Source organism: Aplysia californica, unplaced genomic scaffold (assembly GCF_000002075.1).
Source record: "Aplysia californica isolate F4 #8 unplaced genomic scaffold, AplCal3.0 scaffold00562, whole genome shotgun sequence".
Taxonomy (NCBI): domain Eukaryota; kingdom Metazoa; phylum Mollusca; class Gastropoda; order Aplysiida; family Aplysiidae; genus Aplysia; species Aplysia californica.
The window spans coordinates 173192-190039 of record NW_004797832.1 but is presented as its reverse complement, the minus strand read 5'-3'; the positions used below and the strand labels follow the sequence as shown (position 1 = coordinate 190039).

At 39.3% G+C, this 16848-nt stretch overlaps 1 protein-coding gene across 2 annotated transcripts in view; it reads left to right on the top strand.

Moving 5' to 3' along the window:
- Positions 1-15898, top strand: part of LOC101855974 (dystrobrevin beta) — a gene marked incomplete at its 5' end in the record, with an annotated part of 83144 nt that extends 67246 nt beyond the window's left edge. For both annotated transcript variants that reach the window (XM_013087235.2, XM_035972035.1), the window contains 2 exon segments: positions 791-959; positions 15152-15898. In XM_013087235.2, coding sequence (XP_012942689.1) covers positions 791-959; positions 15152-15289 — 307 coding nt within the window.
- Positions 15899-16848: the final 950 nt, after the last annotated feature.

The window sequence follows — 16848 nt, the reverse complement described above, 5'->3', positions numbered from 1 at the left end:
AGAAATTTTTATCAAGCAGCAAAAGTCATTTATGCTGGGATGTTGTATCCCTCTCAGCCCAGATTGGCCCTGACAGACAGGTTTAGAAGCCTGCCTCCTAAATTATCTAAATTGTGGTGATGAGGGGTCTTAAAACATCTACAAAGCAATGCCTTAGCATAATTTTTTCTGTACATTTTAATCCATACCTAAATGGGTTGTTGGCTGGTGGTGTGGTGTGGTCTGCTCCTTCGGCCTCTTTGCAGAATTTCTACAGTTCTATTCTATTCCCACACCACTGAAGTCCAGCTGGTTCTGGGAGGTAGTTTTGGAGATTTTAGCAAATAGGAAAATAGTACTTGCAATAGCAACTAATTAACAATATAATTTTTATTTCTTTACTTTCACTCTGTTGTTTCTGTCTGTTTGTCTTATTTTCTATCTCCAGCACTAAATGACTATTATTGTGTTTGATGTGCTTCTCTTTACTCAAACGAAGAATATTTATTCCCTGAGACATTTAGAATTGTATCCACTTGGCTCACTGTAAATTCCAACTGAACAAACCAACAAATGGGACTTACAAATTTTACAAAAATTGTTGTAAACCAGCCTTGAGCAAAGAGCATTACAGTTGTTTTGGAGCAAGCACTGTTCTTCAATGACATTAAGCCATTGAAGGTGATTGCCCAAAACATTTTATGTAACATGCTTGTGTCGAGGCCTCCTTACAAACATTTTATTGGGCCTCTTTTAGCTTGAACAGTTTCTATTTCACACCTTATAATCATTCTCCCTGTACATATTTAAGGTACCCAGGCACGGATGAAGGGGAGTCATCACTTGCCAGAACAGATGATGAGAGTTTTGTGGGGACGGATGAGATTGCATCCTGCGGTGGAGAACGTCTGGATGAGGTGCAGAGTGTGAGCATGAGAACAGATGATGAGGGAGCAGAACTTCCAGGGCCATTGGCAAAGGTGTGGAAATGAGTTTGGTTGTGGTCTTTCTTGAGTTTAATGCTTTTTACTAAAGTGCCAGCTTTCCGAAAAAAGGACCCATTTAAAGGTCAGTCATCTTTCGACCAATTTCAACCAAACTTTGAAGAAATGAAATTCAACCAGGGGGACATTCTGTGATCGTAGTTATCCGCTGGCGCTGCAACCGCGGCACGATCGAGGGAAATTGAATCATTCGGGCTGCGGACCTTCACCCACGGCACGGCCTCGGAATTTTGATTTTTTGCAGAATTTTGACGCATTATTATTCTTTCAGACGTAGAATTGTAGAAAAACATTAAACTGAAACAAGCTGACGACATTACAGTGATCTCCGTCTCACCGGAAGTCGGAAATTAGAGCTTTTTTTTTGTAAACAAATTTGATCTATAATCTAGACCCTAGATCTAGATTCTAGATCCTATTTTCTATCTAGATGGGATTTTAAGATCACTTTTGTTTCTCAGCTTTCCCCATCAGACGAATTCTGATAGCGCTATCAGAATTCTTCGACTGAATTACGTACTATCATATTCGACAAAAATGGGGTTTCGAGTTATGGTTATAATTAAAGTTTTGCGCAATTTTTCAAATCCTCTTACGAATGAACGGAGCATTATATCTTATTGATTTTTGGTTTGTATATAGACTTTATGACAAATTTTCTGTCACTGCTTCAGAAAATCAGTTTAATTGCTTACTTAGAGAAAATATGGCCATTTTTGTCACTTACGTTAATACTTAAATGCAAAGTATGTAGCGGTACAGTCCTTTACGCACACAATGTGGCGCTTACGATAGTTCTTAAAAAACAAAACAAACTATAAAGTTACCGGTACGTTATTTTATTTTGAAAGAAAAAAGCATGGTGAGGCATTTTACCAGTATTTACTGGTGCTTGAGTTTCACAAATGGATGAATCAGTAGCCTAATTGAAAACAGCCTTTCAACTTTGAAAATAGTTTGAATCGGCAAAACAACAACATAGACCAGGAGCAAGTTTATGATTTGTGTACAAGTTTGAGAGAGAGAGAGAGAGAGAGAGAGAGAGAGAGAGAGAGAGAGAGAGAGAGAGAGGCGGGGGAGAGGGGCAGGGAAAGAGAGACGGGGGAGGCAGAGACAGAGAAAAAGGGAAAGAGAGAGAGAGAGAGAGAGAGAGAGAGATGTAATATTCATGAAAAATTTTAATTCAACGCAGCGATCCCGTAGATTAATTGTGAGGTAATTTAAAACAGAAATCTATGGGGTTGATTCTTATTACCTACGTTAGTTCGTGACTTAACAATGTGAGCATACAAGTTTACAAGGGATGGAAGTACTAGAGCATTGTCCTTTGCATTAGTACGTGATTCTTAATTATATTCAAGAGTGTGCATACGATACCTCACGAACCATGTGTATCTCGGTGACTATTAAAGGTATCGAATCCTGATTTTGACTGAATTTAGAATATAAAAATTGTAATCGGGTTGTATTTTAGACCCAATTGTAGGTGATATGGCGGTTACGATAGTACATGATTTGGGCGACTAATTGTGCAGCATTGATAGTTCAAAATAAAAAGTTTGATCACGTAATGCCAATCCTGAAAGGCCTTCACTGGCTGCCTGTTACCAAAGAATAGAGTACGGTACAAACTTTGTGTAATCAGCTACGAATGTATCAAGCTCAAACTGTCAGCTCACCTGATTTTGAAATTATACAACGTCTCATTTCTATGGGTCACACTTTTTGCTAGTATTTTATGTTATCAACAGGGGAGGCTCTTTTTTTTTTTTTTGCAGAACTGACCAGCTGTAAAACCCATTGACACCTCTCCCCTCTCCCTCAACATACAACACACACACACATACACACACACAGAGAGACAGACAGACTGTCAATTTTATACTTTTACCAGTGTGCCTTTAGGTTTGTGTGTGTGTGTATATGTGTGTGTGCGCAGGTGCGTATGTGTGTGTTTGTTTGTGTGTGTGAGAGAGAGAGTGTACGAGAAAGAGTGTGAGAGAGAGAGGGGGGCGTAATGTATGAAAATGGTTTAGTAGAAAAAATCCATGCCGTTACTAACTTTAATTACGTAAATCTGAGTTGCAAGACATTGATAGAAGCCACTGAAACATGGATACAAACTGACTTGATCGGTACTGAACAAGAAATAGTACTACGGTATACTAGAAAACAAAAGAATGTGAAAAGCAACCACCTCTTTCTGACTCTCTTACTCACAGCCCTGCCCCCCGTATGCCTATGTTACCTAAAGATTTAGGCCGCCGTACTTTCCACACACATACATTCAAAGTTTAGTCTCGACCTGCACACGCCATGTACAAATATGAAGCCCGTGTGTTGTCAATTGATACCTTACCAATGATGCTGTCCTATGCAGATCAAGTGTTGAACCAAATACTGTTCATTGCACTAAACACACACCCACGCACACATTGAACAGATTTAGCACTCTACAATTTCCGATTGTATTCAAAAGTTTTTTTCTTCTTTGCTCTCCTCAGTTCTCAGAACACTGAACATTTCAAAGTGGGACACTGTGTCACTGTTATAGAAATAATAGTCTAGCTGGGGTAAAGGGGAGATGTATTGTTTTAGGCCCAGACTCCGACAGTGACAGCCGAACGAGGCGCTTCTCTCTCCTTGTTAAAATCCCCTTTATATAATTCAACTCGACGGTTCGCGTCATTGCCCTTGGCCAGATAAGGTAACTCAAGGAAGTAGGCGATGAATAGAACACCAAACAGAACCCTTGTTCCATAGCTGGCTTAAAACTAATTAGCATTAAAAATTAGACGTATACTGAAAAAAGATGTACAGGCAGTACTAAGAGGCAGGTTAAATGATAAATGTAACTGATGAAATTATGTAAGATAATACTTCAATTGCAGACATGTCTTTCCTTTTGTATAGGAAACAGAGAGGCCAATTTGCAATTGAACTAAAAGCCTTCTTTCCAGCTCTTTCTTAGGGCAAAGGCTGAATTTGCCGGGAATTCTTGCAGGACACTGAGCGGTAGTGCTGTACGATTTTGAATAAACAAAAAATCATCGAAGCTTTGAAGCATGAGCTCACTATTCATGACATTCAAATACCTCCGTCGAATTTTTTTTCTTATATATTATGATAAGCATCAGGCATCAACCCAGACCTAAGTGCCGCTATTCTACATTCGCTAGCTATACAAGCTAAGCACAGATCTAACTTCCGCAATTCGAAGCGCCGTCGAATCTTATTTTCTTGGGTGACCTTATTTAGGCCACATATGGCCTAAATAAGCTAAACCCCCCCTCCGTTACCTAGCTAAACCCCCCTCCCTTACCTTATTTAGGCCACACCTGTGACCTAAATAAGCTAAACCCCCCTCCTTTACCTTATTTAGGCCACACCTTTATACAAAGTCACAGAAATATTCCTTTTGTGCTTATTGAGGTACAGTGCAGGGTGATTTTACCTGCAAGGATAATTGGACAAAATGGGCAATATCTTTATTGCTAATGGTCATATTTAGACAAATCCTATATCATTGTCTTTTTTTTTCTTAACTGCTCATGGTTATTAAAGAGTAAGCCAACTAGGTAGTAATTTTGGATTACTAATACTAATATTATGGGCATTCTTGAAATTTTTTAACTTGTTTTTAAGCGCTTTTCTCAACGTAAAACGGATTCCGTAAAAAAAACAATGACCTATCTTTCTTTTTCAAAGTATTGTGCATATATTTGTGTGAAACTATATATTCTATGCTTTCATGTACATATAAAAAGCTAATAAAGGCAAGCAAAATGTTCTTCAGAGACATAGATCTAGTAGTAGGCCCACTGAATTTTTTTTTATAAACCGGGAAAGATGACCAGAAAATAACAAAATGATTTTATGATCTTCACTTGCACTTGCAATTTTTTTGATAAATTATAGTCTACCTCATTGTCTTTTTTTCCCCTCATTTTCCTTCACTATTCATGACAACTGGCATGTATTGTTTTCAGTTATTATCAAGAAAGTGGATAGGCGGACTACGGGGTCTATCTAGCCAAAAGGATAGGTGGACCCCGGGGTCTATCTAACAAAATGCTAGGTTTTAGGATGTGAACCCCGGAGTGAGCGTAGTGAAATAAGTAGTAGATCTAGGTTTAACTAAGGATCGGTGGACCCCGGGGTCAACATAGTGAAATAAGTAGATCTCAGTTTATTTTATAGTAGGACTGGCGGAGCCCATGGTCAACGTAGTGAAATTATAAGTAGATATAGGTTTAATTAAGGATTGGTGGACCCCGGGGTCAATGAAGTGAAATCAGTAGATCTAGGTTTAATTAAGGATTGGTGGACCCTGGGGTCAATGTAGTGAAATAAGTACATGTAGATCTAGGTTTAATTTTAAGGATTGGTGGACCCTGGAGTCAACGTAGTGAAATAGGTAGGTCTAAGGTGGCCCCCAGGGTCTACCTAACGAAATGCTAGTTAGGTTTTTAGAATAGGTGGAACCTGCGGTCACCGTAGTAAAATAAGTAGGTTTAATCTAGGTGTCCCGGGGGTCCACCAATCCTTAATTAAACCTTCTTATTCCTCTACGGCTATGGTGACTCCGGGGTCCACCAATCCTTTTAAAATTAACCCTACTTATTTCACTACGCTGACCCCGGGGTCCACCAATCTTTAAAGAAACATACTTATTTCACTACGGTGACCCTGGGGTCCACCTGTCCTAAAACCTAGTATTTCGCTAGGTAGACCCCGGGGTCCACCTTAAACCTGCTTATTTATCACTACGTTGACCCCGGGGTCCACCAATCCTTACTTAAACCAAACTTTATTTCACTATGGTGACTCCGGGATTCACATCCTAAAACCTAGTATTTCGCTCTGCAGACCCCGGTGTCCACCTATCCTCTTCAGGACTAAACTATTATCAATTTGCAATTTTCATTGATTAGCTTTTTTTTTTTATATTGAATCAGAGACTCGCTGTCTAAAAAGTCCACTGCTAATGCTATTCTTTTCAAAGAAAATGGCACAATTTGATTTTATGACATGTTGAAAAAAAGAGTTTTAAAAATATCCCGAAAAAAACATAAAAAGATTATATAGATCTCTCTCTCTCTCTCTCTCTCTCTCTATATATATATATATATATATATATATATATATATATATATATATATTATATATATGTGTGTGTGTGTGTGTGTGTGTGTGTGTGTGTGTGTGTGTGTGTGTGTGTGTGTGTGTGTGTGTGTGTGTGTGTGTGTTTTATTATGTATACTAAAAGACTGAGCAGAGGCTTACAATGTAAATTTTGTGCTCTACAAGTAGAGAAAATCTTAAGTTTGCGCAAAACAGATTTTAGAAAAAAAGTTGGATCTAATTATTCTAATAAAAGTAAAAGTGATTGTTATGCTGAGATTTGTTATTATTAACTCTGGAAATACAGTTATTTGCTGAATCTAAAAGTAACTAGAACTGTGCAATTCGTTTTATTTCAATTCCAAAGCCCAAAGGCATAGCAATAATAAGTTAGATCTAGATCTAGCAGTTGTAGGCTCTCTGGCTGCTTCTAGCATAGGCCTGCTACTACTGATTCTAGACAGGGAATCTAGATCTTGCTATCGCCTGCACTATTAAAGTCAAATATATGGTAAAATAAAAACAAAACTGAATTTTTTGTCAGTCAGTACATCCCAATTGCCATAGCCGCACGTATTAATAATAGTTGAATAATGCGATACCGAAGCAACACGTTATCACAGTGTGCAGGGGCGAGAGCGAGGTGCCTGGGTCGCTGACCGGTCGATTCGGTGGTTCGGCTTTTGTAGATCTATGCATTTTTTACGGAAAGCCCTATTAGTAGATCTATTAGTGTTGTGAAAACTTCAACCTCTACAGCTCAGGCGTCAAAAGATGCTGGAAAATAATAATACGTCCTGAAGTTTCATAATTTATTTTTATACAGAATAACACAGTACACAGCCAGTAGTTTTTATTTCATCGAGTTATAAAAATGGCCTTCGTATAAAAATTGCCTTGTTTTCAGAAGCAAATTTTAATAGTTCTAGTCTAGTTCTACCGAATCGATTTTCACGCGAATTCAACCATTTTGATGATCTTTCTTTTCCTTTTAAAAAGATGTAGATCTAGGCCTGTCGGATGTGGCAGTGAGAATAACACTGAGTTGTTTAGATCTAGATCTAGACCCATCAATATACGAGGCTTCGTGGCCGATCACAAAAGTTTACGGGGCTTATCGAGGCCGATTCGCCCTGCTGCGAGCACGTTCACTAAACTGCCTACTAGATAGAATCTACTACCAAATATTCTCTACACGATCTTTGCTACTACTACTACTAGGCCTACTAGCCTACATGTACTACTACGAGACAGTACGAGAGAGTGTCACTCAGGCAAAGATAGTGTAACTTTGACTCAGCCACGTAGTGTACACACTTTTTATACCCCAAATTTAACCCGGAAGTCCATTCGGAGGATTTGACCTTTTCACTTGACCAAAGTGTGCCAAAATGGTAGCTTAGCTTTTGCCCCTTCATTAACGAAAAATCTGGCCCTCATTCAAACCATTGGGATCGAGCAAAATTTTGCGTATTGCGCTTTGTTCTTTACAATATTCATTATGGTTAAGATTTATAAGTTGTACACTGAGACAAAACCGTACTAAATAAGAAAGGTGCACCATTATGAAAGTGGAACGAACTCAATTGCCTGAAAAGGGTAGTTTGAGCATGTGTGGCCTAAATAAGCTAAACCCCCCTCCCTTACCTTATTTAGGCCATATGTGGCCTAAATAAGCACTCCCTATTTTCTTACATGTGATTAGCCTAGATCTAACTTTCAGTATTCACAGCGCCGTCGGATAGTTTTTTCTGATATAAGATAAGTCCAGATCTAACTTTCGCAATTCGAAGCGCTGTCGAATCGTTTTTTCTTATATTGTGATAGTCCAGATCTGACTTGGGCTGTTCAATGCCAGTCACTGAGCGCACGTGTGTTGTTGACGCATGCACCCAGACAGTGCAACGTGTTGACATCACGTCACCGTTCATAGCACTTCGAATTTCGAGTAGGGTTAGGGGAGCTCATTGCGACAGCTAACTTCATGAAAAAAAACATTCACTGCGCTTCAAGAGTAAAGTGCCCTTGCTTGAGTTGTCCATAGAGTGACGAGTGAATATTGAATAGTAAGAGATATTCTCTAAAAGATATCACCATCACCAATAAACAAAATACACTACAACAAGACCTGCGCTCAGGTGAAAGGGACAGTAAAAAAAACCAAAAAAGAGAAATGGACTCAAATCTGCAAAGATCTTGACCTCCGCCACAATGGAACAAAGGCTTGGTCCCTTGTCTGCAACCTCTCGGGAGAAAGACAAAAAAGCAACCCCAAACCTTTTTTCCTTTCAGGCAGCACATTCACTGAATACCAGAAGAAAGCCGAACAGTTAAACCGGTTTTTCGCCGCTTACCTAGGGCAGGCAGACTAACCGAGGCTGATAGACTCCTCATAAATAGGGCTATAAGCATAAAGAAAAAGCTCCAACTGTGAACAACTCGCTTTTTGAAGAGGATTATAGCATGATGGAACTCAGTCAGGCCCTCAAAAAGCTAAGTGAAAAGAAAGCACCAGGACAAGATAAAATACACAACGAAATGCTGTGCAACCTTGGTGCTAGATTTCTAAAGGAAAAGAAGTTTTTCTTTCCCTGATAAACACCACGTGGAGAACGAGTGGAATACCAAAGGCATGGAGGATCGCCCAGATTATACCGCTCCTGAAAAATGGGAAACCACCTGGAGAAGCGAAAAGCTACCGACCTACCTTATTAACATCATGTATCGGTAAGCTTGCGGAAAGAATGATAAACAAATGCCTCTACTGGTATCTGGAAAACACTAACTGCTTAAACCCACACCAAGCAGGCTACAGAAAAGGCAGCAACACTGAAGATCAATTTTTTAAACTGAGTCAAAACATCCAGGAGGAATTTCGGGAGTCTAAACACACTGTCGCCATCTTTGTAAATCTCCAACAGGCGTACGACAGAGTGTGGAGAAAAGGCCTACTCATGAAATTGATGGACCTCGGGATACATGGCAAACTTTACAAATGGATCAAGTTCTTCCTGTCCGATTGAAACCAAGGTAAACAATGCCCACTCGTCAAGAGAAGTACTCGAGGAAGACCTACCTCAGGGTTCCTGTCTGAGTTGCACTTTGTTCTTGATCTTCTTTTCTAATGATGTAACGAATGTGTTAAAATCAGAAAAGACTCTTTATGCCAATGATCTTGCTCTTTGGCAGACACATCACAGCACGATAGTAGGAGCAGGGAAATTAAATGAAGATCTCAAGAGGCTCCACAATTACTGTCAGAAATGGAAACTTCAAATAAACTGCACGAAAACAGTATACACTATCTTCACGAAAGCCATAAAGCAGCCAAAGAAAATCTAAAGATAGGAAATGAAAGTCTACCCAAAAGAGAACCTCCAACTTATCTAGAAGTCAAACTTGACCATAGTCTAACCATGAAAAGCCAAGTGGAGAACATAAGGAACAAGGAAAAAAAAAGACTCCAACTTTTAAAGAAACTCGCAAGCAAACAAACTCTGAGAGCTCTATACCTTGGTTATGTCCGATCTTCCCTGGAATACAGCAATAGTCTACTCACTACGTGCAGTACAACTACTTGCAACACCCTTGACAAGGTCCAAAATAATGCCCTTCGTTTTATAAATGGTGGCATGAGATACACACCTACCGCCGCGTGTGAAATCCTCTCAAATGTTGAACCCCTGGGAATCCGCAGAGATGAAGCAGTTTTGGAGCTACATGAAAGAACTAAAACAATGTGCCCCAACCACCCAAACAGGAAATTAGTAGAAACATGGAAACCAAAGAAACGAATTCAACAAAAGTCAATTATGCATCACATCACAGAACCAATGGAGAGTCACCATCTACCACAAAACAGAAAAGAAACCAAGAGAGTCAACCAAAACATCCCTCCCCACCCTTCTTTAAAAAAGCCAATCACTACAACATCTCTCTGAGACAAGAGTACAAAATCTTCAGACCCAATTGACAGGTATTCAGATGACTGGATATACGTCTATACGGACGCCTCAGCATTCAAAGGCACAACCAAAGCCGGATATGGAATACAGTGGAATCCACTTATAACGAGTCCTGAAATAACGAGAAGTCTGTTATAAAGACACTATTCTAAAATCCCATTTTTTTCCCTTCTTTATCTTTGTAAATAAAGTACTGCTATTGCGCAATCAGACAAACATGCGAGTCTCTTATCGCGGACTATTGCTGCTGTTGCGAACAGCGCATAGGCCATTTATTCATGCAAAACCTCGCCAGTTATTGGTGATCTTGCGAAACAAAGAATGGGAGAGCCCACGTATGCCAACAGTGAAGGCGGAGCGAATGAATGGGGAGGATGTGGTATGCGCAGACAAGCAGAACGCATCACGTGATAGGCCAGCCTAGTCTAGATTATCTAGGTCTAGCATGCCTCTCACTTCTCCAATGCGGGGATGGAGAGGTCACAGTGCTGTGATGGATGAAGCGAATGTATGACGTGCGCAAATAGATGGAACGCACAGCAGGGTGTGGTGGGGTGGGGGACAACACAGCGGGCGAGTTAGCCTAGAGAACTTTATTTCTGATCGCTGACGCCGAGCTATCAACATCGCTAACGCTAGAGAAAGAAACCTTGTTCGATTTGTGATCAAGTTAGACCTTGAGGTCATGTTGAACCAAATCATCATCAGGGGAGATTACAAAAAGAAAGAAACAGAAAACCAGACTCATAGTATAGATTCGGCTTACTGTGCTAATTCCATTGAATTTATTACTGGATCCTTTTTAACGAGGACCCTGCTATAACGGATGTTTTGCACCGGTCCCGTCCCTCTCGTTATGACAGGATTCCACTGTACAAATACAGTACCCAGATGGAAGTTCCAATGAGATCTCTGCAGCCTGTGGAGAGAAATGCAGGAACTACGATGCAGAAATGATGGCAATTGAAACAGCACTGTAGGCCTACCATCTCCGCACAGTTTTTGACACTCGTCCTGGAAAAGCACAGAGTATTGTGATTTTCATTGACTCACTATCAGTCTTACAAGCCATAGAAAATGACCATCATCTAAACTCATATACTGTTTGGCTCCCATCATCTGAAAACATTCCGTAGCATCAACCTAGTAATGCAATGGGTCCCCGGACACTCAAACATACCTGGAAATGACAGAGCAGACACACTTGCCAAACGGGGATCTAGACAGGAACAATCCAACATTCCAACTTCATACAACACTGCAAAACAAATCATTAAAAGCAACAACAAACAAGATTGGATGAACAGAAAGTCAAGCAGAGCAGTTTTCAAACATATGACCACAACAAAAAGGAATGACAATATCAACCACATACAGAGAAAGAAACAGACCACGATCTTCCGCCTACGAACAGAACATATATATAGCTCAACTTCCACCAGAACAGAATAAACCCGGAACTTCCCCCAATGTGTCCCTTTTGTGACTATGCATATGAGACTGTGGATCATCACTTGTTCCACTGCACAGCCCTAAATGACATAAGAGCTACCCTTCTTCCTCCGAGACCCAACATTGACAACACACTCTATGGAACATTACAGCAACTGCAGCAAACCTGCACTTATCAGTACATGGCATTGGACAGAAGGACAAGAGCCCAGCTGTTGCTGGATCGATAACAACAGCTCTAAAGGATTGTGTTATAATAACTCTTGTAGGATCCTCGTATCGCTCTGTTTCGTAACCATCAAATAAAGAGTATTTCTGTATATTTGCCTTAATGATTTTAGATGTAATGTGCTCCAATTTTTCTACGTTTGAGTTTGAGAAAAATGAGACGAAAATCCATTATCTGGTTGTTGTTTTTAAATCACACTGCATTCGAATGGCTCTACCACGCTTCGAATAGATGTGAATAGTTTAAAAAATCATGAATGTCGAATAGTAAAGTTAAATGGGCACAGCTCTACTGAGCGGGCCTCGCCCTGGGGCACATCGTGACACAAGCTTGTGTTTCTAAACAAAAATACAGATTGTATGCTGCTAATTGTTGGGTTTTTTGTATCTCTAGTGCTACTTCTCCCCTTATGATGAATTAGTACTTATACTTATATTACAGTAGGGACAAAGAAGTTTAGACATAGCTGCAATCCTTGCAGAATTTATGCACAATTTGGGGGCAGAATTTTGAAATTTTCTGTACAGAAAACTACAATTACATGTCAAAATGAAATAATCATGCACCATGTTAACAAAAAAATCAAGTCTTTTAAATTTGAACCAAAACTGAGTGAACGGCAAAACTTTGCAACTTCTTAAAAATCAACCATACTGATTTCAAACAGCCATGATTTGTGCATTGAAGAACAAATTTATGCAAAAAAAATTTAATTACCAAATAAACCTAGGGAGCTTGGTGGCTACTTATATCTCTAGGGATTGACCATTTCTCTCTAAACAAGCGGCAATATGCCACTGGAAATTTTTAATAACCGCGTGGCATGTTTTTGGGTAGATTCTCTGGACGTCCTGCTCTTCATTGAGTTTCAACTGTTTGATCATTTGTGGCTGGTTTACATGGACTCTGTCTGTCAGAAACACCCGAATTGTAATAATTTAAAGGGCTCAAGTTTGGGGGGATGTGGTACCATTAATTTGTAAACTTTTGTCCTAAGGCTTTCTCCAAACCTTTCTTACAACCACAAAAGGGCCACTCCAGACATTTCAATGTGGCACCATCCCACTGGCCTCTCAGCCTAACACCTTCTACTACCGAGACTTCTCCAAATTTTTCTCTGTTCTGCAAGATATCCATCTGATGTGACTGTTGTGGTTTCACTTTCCTTGTCCTGAAACCAGAACGAGCTGATCACGCCCATGTAGCTGAACATTTCTAAGAAGTGAAATTTTGTGTTTTACCCAAATTTGGTCACAAGTTTTTGATATTTCAGAGACATTGATGGATTTTCTTCTTATTTACAAACATGATGTCCCCTGGTTGAATTTTATTTGTTCGAAATTTTGTTGAAATTAATGCACTAATAACCGAGTTAATGTCCCTTAAGTGGGATCACAAAAAAAAAAAACTTAAGAGAATGCTTATTTGGTCTACATACAACCCCAAAAAGGCAAACCAACCCTCCCAAAGAAAAAAGGAGAAAAAAAAACGTATTAATATTTTGGGCTACCCTTTCATTGTGATGTTAACTGATCTCTAGAATTGAAGAGTTTGGTTTTGCTTTCCCATTTTAGAATCGTCATTCAATTTAGTTTTATTTCTGAGCTCTACGATGCAAGATAATCTTCGTCATCATCATTATTGCCTTTCTCACCCTGCATCAGGGTTTTAGCTAGAAACAAACACTTTTCATCTTTCCCTATCGTGGGCTAGCTTCATTACATTATTCTATGTCTTCCCACTCTTCTGTACATCATTCTCTGTGACTGTTCTCAAGGTTCCACATGGCCTTCTCCTTGATCTCTTACCTAGTGGATTCCAATTCAACACTTGAATTGTAATAGGGCTGCCTTGCTTCCTGAAAGTACAGTAGACACCGCCGCCTAAACGCATGGTGCTTAGGAGGGCTCTTTAGCGTGTGTTTATACTGAATGTGCGTTTACATGAACTTGTGCAAAGAGGCAGATGGAAGCAGAAAGACAGAATCTCTGTACTGAACTATAACATCGGGAACAGACATGAGGAAATTATTGGTGATGATAGTCATAGGGAAAAGCGCTCGGCCCCGCAGCTTTCCAAGAGGCCATTTTCAATTGCCTGTCATTGATACTCAGTAAATGCATGGAAGACATCAGAATCAGACATTCTGAGATAATTTTCCCTTATGATTCTTTGAACAAGTTTGTTTTAAGTTCTTCGAGCACAGCACTAATCTTACTGAGGCAAATCGAGTGTTCTACTGGATTCACACATGTTGCACATCATAGGCCTTTGCTTTGCGTAAATGGTTGTCTCACCAAATATTTGGTTGTCTAGACTTTTTTAAAGCAAGGTTGTAGTGAAAATTTCATTGACATGGCACTTGACTCTGTAGAAAAATCTCCTAGCAAAACTTTCCTTATCCTATCTGACTCTCTGTCTTGCATCACCTCACTTACAAACTACACACTCTTACACACAAAAATTGATAGATTACAACAAAAAATACACGTTTTGGCTGAAACCGGGAAAGGTGTCGTATTTGCATGGCTACCTAGCCATGTGGGCATTCGAGGAAACGAACAAGTTGACCTCCTGGCAAAAGAATCCTTATCCCTTCTGTTGGGATCAACAACAAACACTCTCCCACAAACTTACTTTAAAAATAAAGTCAAGAACTATACCTCCAGTCTGTGGGAGCCTCATTGAAAAAAGCAAGAAAACAACAAACTTCACAACATTAAGCCCTTCGGGCCTCTCCAGAATAGAGGAAGTGGTTTTTACTCGATTACGCATCAGACGCACGTCCCTGACACATGAATAACTCCTTCAGGGAGATGAGAAGCCGTTTTATGTCGGATGCGATACAGATTTTACCATTAGACACATTTTAACAGAATGTCTAGACTTCAGAGAGACCCGAAGGAAATATTTTAGATGCAAAAAATTGCAAGATCTGTTTTCCGTCGTTGATTCCAACAGAATCCTTGATTTTATAAAATCCATTGGCGTTTATGGAAAATTGTAATGAACATTGAAATTTTTTATATTTTTTAAAAAGTAATTTTAAATTTAAAATTTATTTACATCAAATTTTTTGTATTTTAACATTTTAGTAGAGGTGTTGACCAGAATCAGGCTGTGCAGTGAACTGTTGCGAATGGAACTAACTTTTTTTTTCGTGCGTTCATATGACCATTAACAAGCAAACAAATTTCAAACTTGACTTGTTGGTGACCTTAAGCTATTGATGTAGAAAGTATTGTGGGTAAATTATTACATGTATCCGTTTGCTGTTTACAGTCAGACACTGCAACTCTAGAAAGATACAAAAACCATTTTTTTCCTCCGGGTTATTTAGTGAATAAGGAGTCCGGCATTTTTAAAAATAGATCAGCTTTTATTTGTATGTATTTCAGGAGATGACGAACAGCAGATATACCACTGATGACGAGAGCTTCTTGCAGACGGATGATGAATCATTCATTCGTACCGACGATGAGGAGGGAGGTAACACAGATTGGGAAGAGTCTACACGAAGATGGATCAATCGGTGACCTCAGTCTCTCCTGTATGAGCAGCAAGAGAGAATGAAACAACATCTTGTCCTTATTGTGCCAACTCATGGTCAACTCAAGGTCAACAACTATCTGATCAGTTGTCTTTGTTAGTGCAAGGAACAAAACACTATTGCTCTGGATTTCTGATGCCATCAGAATTCTCTCTACGATTTGCACAGTTCTTCATCGATGTTTGTGGAACAATCAGTTAATTTACAAATGACGTGCTGCAGCAGGACATGTGAGAAAAGTGTGCTAATGAATACTATTGTATTTCTTCACAATTTGGAAAAGAGGTGTCCATATTATATGTGTCGCGACGTGGTGGAATGAGGCGCTCGTCAATTTTTGGGCATGTGGATCGTCATAAAGCTTTAAATTCATGCCATCAGAATTCTCTCTACGATTTGCACAGTTCTTCATCGATGTTTGTGGAACAATCAGGGTTTCTGATGCTTTCGTTGAGAAAATTAGACATCAATCTTTGATAAGAGGTGAGATATTTGCAATTGAAGGAGATGGTGTTACTTGGTTTCAGAAATAAAATTAGCAAGAAAATGGTCGACAAAATTTGGTGACTACCAAAGCTTGAGAGTCCTTGGAAAATTCAAATTTACATCTTTTGAACCTTTGATCAACGTTTTTCAGTTATGAATGTGTTTTTTAATGGACGTTAAAGATGTTGAGCCAAAAAAAGAAAATTAGAAAAAAAATTGCCCAACATCCCTAAAAATGCAGATTTCTTTGATTTCATTATTTTGACGAGCACCTGATTTCACCACGATGCCTCACATATTAAGCTTGAATTCATACAAAGTGAAGAGTATCTAGTCGATCATCCGTCTGGTCAAAAGAAGTGCTAGATAACAGCTGAATACTTAGCACAATGATACCATTTCTTTTTACGAATTTATAAAGAAGCTTGTGTTGTATAAAACTTATGTGATCTTGGCAAAGTATTGTTCATAGAGATCCTTGTTTTGTAGGGTAAATTTATTTCTTCTAATGTGTGTGAAACAAGTCGTACGTCTGCCATTTATTCATTTCTCAGAGGTGCCGATTTTCCAAATAAATCCAAAATCTGGACTTCTGAAATTTTTCTTATTTTGCCATTCTTCAGGCTGATCAACTAAAGTTAGTTCTAAAACATATAGACTATGCTTATTATAGGATGCAGTAAATATAATCCATAAATTGTGAGTGTCCGAGCACATTTCCATGATGTCTGAAAAGTTCATGAATTTTTTTGGCAGACAGTTGACACCTCAGATGTCTTAGAGTAATAATAATAATGAAGATCATTTCTATAGCGCCCACTCCCCTGTAAACACAACTCTAGGCGCTTTACCTAAATGCATGCACGAAGGATATTCACGCCGCGACACACACGCACATACACACACTCATACACACACACACACACACTACAACACACACATACACACACAAGCAAACACACACACTCACACATACATTACAATACATGCACACATGTGCACACACATGCTCGCCAGACACACACACACACACACACACACACACACACACACACACAC